The sequence below is a fragment of the Sander lucioperca genome, chromosome 2, assembly GCF_008315115.2.
Source record: "Sander lucioperca isolate FBNREF2018 chromosome 2, SLUC_FBN_1.2, whole genome shotgun sequence".
In the NCBI taxonomy this organism is placed as follows: Eukaryota; Metazoa; Chordata; class Actinopteri; order Perciformes; family Percidae; genus Sander; species Sander lucioperca.
In genome coordinates, this window is record NC_050174.1 from 16,558,084 (window position 1) to 16,565,038 (window position 6,955).

The 6,955-nt window shown below is 39.0% G+C and overlaps 1 protein-coding gene and 1 long non-coding RNA gene across 2 annotated transcripts; both read right to left on the reverse strand.

Moving 5' to 3' along the window:
* Nucleotides 1–1,265: 1,265 nt before the first annotated feature.
* On the reverse strand, nucleotides 1,266–4,973 carry LOC116056900 (arrestin domain-containing protein 3-like). The gene is made up of 6 exons (XM_035994267.1): nucleotides 4,628–4,973; nucleotides 4,255–4,312; nucleotides 4,027–4,174; nucleotides 2,709–2,805; nucleotides 2,324–2,580; nucleotides 1,266–2,100 (listed from the first exon to the last, which is right to left on the reverse strand). The coding sequence occupies exons 1-6, from the start codon at nucleotides 4,881–4,883 to the stop codon at nucleotides 1,672–1,674; spliced, it is 1,245 nt and encodes a 414-aa protein (XP_035850160.1). The 5' UTR covers nucleotides 4,884–4,973; the 3' UTR covers nucleotides 1,266–1,671.
* Nucleotides 4,974–5,382: 409 nt separating this feature from the next.
* Nucleotides 5,383–6,955, reverse strand: LOC118494648. The gene is made up of 2 exons (XR_004896776.1): nucleotides 6,819–6,955; nucleotides 5,383–6,738 (listed from the first exon to the last, which is right to left on the reverse strand). It is a non-coding gene; the product is annotated as an uncharacterized LOC118494648 (long non-coding RNA).

Below are 6,955 nucleotides of genomic sequence, written 5' to 3' on the forward strand. Positions count from 1 at the left end.
GTTCTGTAACCGGGTAAAACTAGCTAGTGGAGGTGGGCTTCTTTAACACAGATTGTTGCAGAAATGGGGTGCTTGTATCCAACTAACTGCTAACTGCTGTTGGAGTTTGTGACTGTTAGATGCCGACCATTCTACATTCCACGCAAATTTACGGCTGTGTAGAACTGTGTTTACAGCCTACCGAGCGCTAATGCTAGTATGTGTTAGCTGAACTTTACGGAGCATATAATGTGTGTGCACTAAATGTAGCCTGTTTCGTATGTCGTTTTTATATATTTTAATTGTGTAACCACTTGAGCCACGGTGAAACGTTGTTTCGTGTATATGGTTGAAATGACAATAAAACACAGTTGAGTTGACCGTCTCACTGTCTGTCTGTCTGTAAATGGTAGGCGTGGCTTGGGAGTGGACTCAGAGCAGCGAAGCAAGTGCATTCTGGGATTTGGTGTCTTTCATCCACATGGGCCAAAAACACATTTCCTGGCTTTTCTCGGCCTAGAAGGCACCAATTTAAAAAAAAAAAAATTCACATTTATACTACATAAGTGACCCAATTTAAAGATATATTCAGCTTTCCAGCGGTGAAATATCCCTTTAAGGAACTGTAGGAAGACATTTGGAAATGTCAGCAGATGAGCGCATCAGCGGTTGTCACAGCTACATAAACAAATTTCCACACACAGGAAGACGGATGTTAGGGTAATATTTTAAATTTATTTTAATCACAAAAACAAACCTTTGCATCAAGTGAAACAGGCCCATTGGCTTCATACTTAATAAGCTTGTTTAAATTTAAAATGTTCAATGCCTTATCGCGCTGATGTGACCGAGCCCCACCCAAACCCAAACATCATTTCTAAATATCTGTCCCAACCTGGCCCGGCCCGTTGGGCTCGGATCAGGTATCCATCCTCTAACAGGCACAGATAGTTTGGGGTCTCCCGCTCAACAGCCCCGGTAACAACAATAACAACAACAGAGATTACAGCGGGCCAGACCTGCCCCTCAAGTCAAGATTATTTGTGTTCTTTTTTGTGATTAACAATTTTTTATTTAATTTTTTAACAAAATACAAAACATACAGTAAGCAACATGTCATCACCACCCACCCAGACAAAATAAAGAAAAGATGTAACTACAATATTCAAGACCACTCAACAAAATAGACAATAAACCAAATAAACATATGTATAAATGACAACACCATAAACCCATCACACACGTCTCTCCACAGCACAAAGCTTCATAGGAGCCCTCCAGAAAGTTCAGGTACTTTCCCCATTTTCTAGTATAGACATCCAACCTGGCAAACCTTTTATATGACATTTTTTCAAACGCCGCCACCCTAGCCATCTCACAAGCCCACTACTGGATTGCCGGCACCCCTTCATTCTTCCATCCTCTTAAAATAATCTGTCTGGCTTTCATCAAACTAGTCTGGACTCAGCTTCTTATGTGCTTATCCATCCTGTTTAGGATTGACCCATCTCCGAGAACAAATAATCTTGGGCTGAATGGAACCTGGGTCCCTGCAATCCGACATAGGTTATCATGTATCCCGGTCCAAAATCCCCGGACCTTTCCACAGGACCATAGGACATGAAGTAGTTTGGTATGTCTTTCAGACCAATTGTAAACAATCTGGAGGGAGATTTGTGTTCTTTTTGAAGCTCAGCTTTTGTGCTCTGACCCAGTCCTACTGAGAGTGTCCTGAGAAGGGTAAAAAAGGGACATATAAGAGGGAGGATCTTCTCCCTGTTGAACTAGAGGTGGAGCAGTAGGGGCTTGTTGCTGCATTATAGATGAAGCTGTAGTTGAAAAACCATATGAAGGGGCCTGTTGTGGCCACTGATTATTACAGCCACTTATGGTTCCACTTTGAGTGGGATCTGGTGCTGGGTACCCATAAGCACCTGAACCTGCAGGTACAGGATAAGGACCAATAGGGAAAGCAGGGGGAGGGAAGTCACTGTAACTTGGGGCCCCAGCTGAGTAAGGCCCCACAGCCTCACCAGGGTAAGGGCGGGCAAAGCTAGAAGGAACGATGACCAGTGGAAACACCACCTCTGGGTCAATGGCAAAACTGATGTCCAAATACACCTAAGAAACAGAAACATGTGAAGAAGTAAAATCTGTCTACATCAGAGAGGATTAGAATCAATTAAGTTGATTGTGCTGTCAATTAATACACTCTAAATGGTAATAAAGCTTTTTTCTGGACCGAATTGTCCGTGTTACAATTACTTAATCACCAATATTTGCAAATGAAAGCAATTACTTTATTTCTGAGTTGATGCAACATCATTATTACATTATTTCATACCTTGAGGTAATGGTCAACTGAGATTATTTCACAATTATGGAGTGTGGGAATGGCATCGGGAGGAATCGTCAATTGGCAGGAGACAGTTTCCTCTGAGTTCAGTGCGATAGTCTCGCCAACTATTTTGCATAGAGTTTTTTCACTAGAATTGGTGGAGCCACTGGCGCGGTACACTGTTTTCTGCTGTAAACGGAATTTGGGCTTCACTTTTTTGGAAGAGGAGTTGCAAATCTTGGCAACAACAGATAAAGTGTCACCTATCAAAAACAAATCAGAAGATCTTATTATACACATTTTTATAGAAAAATGTTACCACACAAATATTATAGGCTACATTACACATACACTATATGTGTAAGCATGTAGTAAGCTGGGGTGACTTTACCTGGAGAGCAAACCTTTGTGTTGACGGTAGCAGACAGCTGGACCTGACCTTTGGAGAAAACCCCGATTTTTTTAGCCACTGAACCAGACTGGGGACACTAGAACGAAAATCAGAACAAACATTTCATATCAATACAGCAACTCATATGGCTGAAATTCAAAGTTTAAGAGAAAAGTTGCTTGCTGTCAACCTTTGAATGAAGCCATCCTTGTCCAGGTTCACATGATAAAAAGTGAACTTTTTAATGTCGCAAAATGATTGGTCCCTGAATAGGTTTAAAATAGAGTTACTATGCTCTCTCTTGATTGCAGTCTGTGTAGTTTGTGTGTATGTATGTATGTATGTATGTATGTATGTATGTATGCACTATGTTGTGTTGAATTTCTTTAAACAGTAGATATTGTTTGTTTGTCCAAGACAAATTTCCTTCAGGACAATAAACGGTCTATCTTATCTTATTCTCTAATGGGCCACATTCAGTGTTGGGGAAGCTACTTTGAAAGCATTGCTTATAGAGGTGTGAATCTTCACTGATCTCCCGATTCGATTACGATTACCATGTCAGCGATTCGATTCGATATCTCGATGCATCCGTCAAATACATCTTTCTATTAAAGCCATATAGGATATTTAAATCATAGCTTTTCAAGCTTCAAAAACAAAACATTCTGCAGTGCTCTAATACTAAATAAATTGGGTACATAAAACTACAGCACTGGGCACATGGCACTTCCTGAATGTGCAAAACATAACAGAATATGTAAACAGAAAGGTTGTTAGGCCTACATTAAGTTGTAAACAGAAATAATCAATTATTGCCCGGCCGATTATCGATGCAGCATCGTCCATGTCCACGATTCGATGCATCGATTATTTGATTAATTTCAACACCTCTAATTGCTTTGCAAACTACCAATTACTTCACACTGGAAGACCTACAGCAAATCGACCTATTTACTGTTTATTCAAACTGGTTTGTGGTTTGCGTGTTTGCTCAACATATTACACGTGAACACATCATAGAGACTCTCAGATTACAAAAGGTCCTGCTGCCTGCTTCTTCCATGATGTAGTACACTGCTGTAATGTTAGCATTTTCTCCATGACAGACTTCATGAAAAAACTGTTTTCACACTTACTGTAACTCTTTATTGTTTTCTTTCCCTCAACTCTTCTATTCCATTCTTTTAGTTGTAGCCAAATGTTTGTTTAACAGCCAGTAAGTGCTGCACAAATCATAAAATATTGAAGTTCATTTGGAAAATGGAAATAGTGTATCAAATTCATAACATGTATCATATTGTAGTGTCCCATTTACCATTACTTGGCCAAGGTGTGAAAGGGACTTTGAAACAAAATTGAGCTCTGTTTGTACTCGAGAACACCTCAGCCAGCCCCTGGACACCTTGGCTTCAAGCATGTAGACAATCTTTCCATGAATCCCCTTGAAGGATGATGGCATATCCCTGTAAAACACAACAAATGCACTTATTTGTAAAAGCAAACAATGAAACAGAGTACTTGTGCTATACAAATACACACGTACCCCTGTGGAATTTTAAACCTGAACTTAAAGCAATGGACTCCTTGGGGAAGAACAGTGCCTGCAAAAGGAGAAGTGAGATTGTCATTTATGAGGACTTTACACGAAGTATTAATCAGAGCCTCTATTTACTCCGTTTCATGTACTTTGTGTTATGTGCTTAATGAGGTTGTGTGATTCATGTGTTTTCAGAAAGTGCACATCTGTAATAAAAAGAAATAAAGGCCGAAAAAGTGCCCCAAAAATATAATATTTAGCAATACGGTAGCCTACCATCTTATCAGACTAACGCCCATAACTTCAAAAACAATAAACATAAACTGTTGTTGTTTAGACGAGCGAGAATATCACAAACTGACACATTTATATGACCTACCTTCGGAATTTTCTGCAACTAAGTACTCTTTTAGTTTAAAGTATCTCGTGTGCGCAGTGTAAGATCTCTCGTCGTCTCCGCTGCCTTCTGACCAGGATACGTTCGCGTCCCCTTTGGCTTTCACCATCACACCCTTCACTTTGGTTTTTTTCGTCAAAGTGAAAGTGAGTGTGCCTGCGACAGTGTCTCCTTCAGAAAAAGTTGCCTCTTCGTTGAGAGCTTCACAAGCCAGACATAAGTCTTTAATCGGAGACATTTTAGATATATCGGCCAAAACACGCTCTGTTTCCCAAACGTGTGGCTAAACGGTACGAAGTATTGACTGTCTGGCTCTGCAACTGGGCGTGGCTTCGCCCGTAAACTGTCACAAAAAAGCTTACAATACCGCCACATGTCCGACTTTAACCATGTATTACAACAGACGTTTACGCAATCCAGCCAGGTATCATAACAACATCATGCACAGCAGGCTTATCAGTTTTACACAATTTAAGTAGCCTACATAACATTTAGCTTAAGGGATCTTATTATGTGTAATGTGCATTGTACTAATTACAATGTGTTAATTAATACGCTATTTAACTGGATTAAGTGGCATTTCAAATAATTTATAAAGACAAAATAAATAAACAGTTGAACAGGATGAAATTATTTAAGTGCTGTCCTACCCTGAAGCCTAGAAATGCAAACATGCAACATAAGTAGTTATAACAAATGTTCACACTCACTGAAAGTTTCACAGAGATACTTTCACTGACAGTTCTTTATTTAAATTTACAAATCAGAGAAAACACTGGCAGTTTATGAGTATAACAAATCAGATTTGCAAAGTACTGTGTAATTAAATAGAAGTAGTTGTCTGGTGTTACTGGTAAAAATAAAAATAAATGTATAATTGCCCTCTTAGTTGACTTTAATAAAAAAAATAGTCACATGTTGTCTATTTTCTTTTAACTAGTCTCCAAGCAAAAGAGTGAGGTAGAGAGGGCAGGTATAAACTAACAAACACTGAATAAATGATCAGTCTAGGCACTCGAGCTGAACAAGGCACGTGAAATTCAGTCAGATCACAAAGACATAACACAGAAAATACAATCATAAGAAATACAGAAAGACAGAATTGGAAAATGATTTAATAAATACATTAGGATAATAGGGATGCAAAAGAAAATACAATTCTGTAAAGCAGTTACAAGAATAAGTTTGAAGGTTTTAAACCAGACTGTCCAAGAGGCACAATTGAGTTGATTTTAAGAAAGTGTTGTAATTTGTTCCAGGAGTCAGGTGCACTAAAAATAAAAGCAGTGTTTCTAAGTTCAGACGGAGCTTGTGGAACATGAAGTAAATGCCAGTTAGCGGAGCAAGTCTGCTAATGTCCCTCTGAGTAACAGAGAAGTTCTGTAGGTAAGATGGCAGTTTTCCAATTCAAGCCTTATAGATAAAGAGATACCAGTGAGTTTGTCCGAGACAAATTTCCTTCAGGACAATTACAAGTCTATCTTATCTTATTTTCACATTCAGTGTTGGGGAAGCTACTTTGAAAGCATTGCTTTGGAAACTACCAATTACTTCACACTGGAAGAACTACAGCAAATCGACCCATTTATTGTTTATTCAAACTGGTTTGTGGTTTGCGTGTTTGCTCAACATATTACACGTGATCACATCATAGAGACTCTGATTACAAAAGGTCCTGTTGCCTGCTTCTTCCATGATATAGTACACTGCTGTAATGTTAGCATTTTCTCCATGACAGACGTCATGAAAAAACACTTACTGTAACTCTTTATTGTTTTCTTTCCCTCAACTCCTCTATTCCATTCTTTTAGTTGTAGCCAAATGTTTTTTTTTTTTTTAACAGCCAGTAAGTGCTGCACAAATCATAAAATATTGAAGTTCATTTGGAAAGTGGAAATAGTGTATCAAATTCATAACATGTATCATATTGTAGTGTCCCATTTACCATTACTTGGCCAAGGTGTGAAAGGGACTTTGAAACAAAATTGAGCTCTGTTTGTAGTCGAGAACACCTCAGCCAGCCCCTGGACACCTTGGCTTCAAGCATGTAGACAATCTTTCCATGAATCCCCTTGAAGGATGATGGCATATCCCTGTAAAACACAACAAATGCACTTATTTGTAAAAGCAAACAATGACACAGAGTACTTGTGCTATAGAAATACACACGTACCCCTGTGGAATTTTAAACCTGAACTTAAAGCAATGGACTCCTTGGGGAAGAACAGTGCCTGCAAAAGGAGAAGTGAGATTGATGAATACTTCCTGTAAAGTCCTCATAAATGACAGAGCCTCTATTTACTCAGTTTC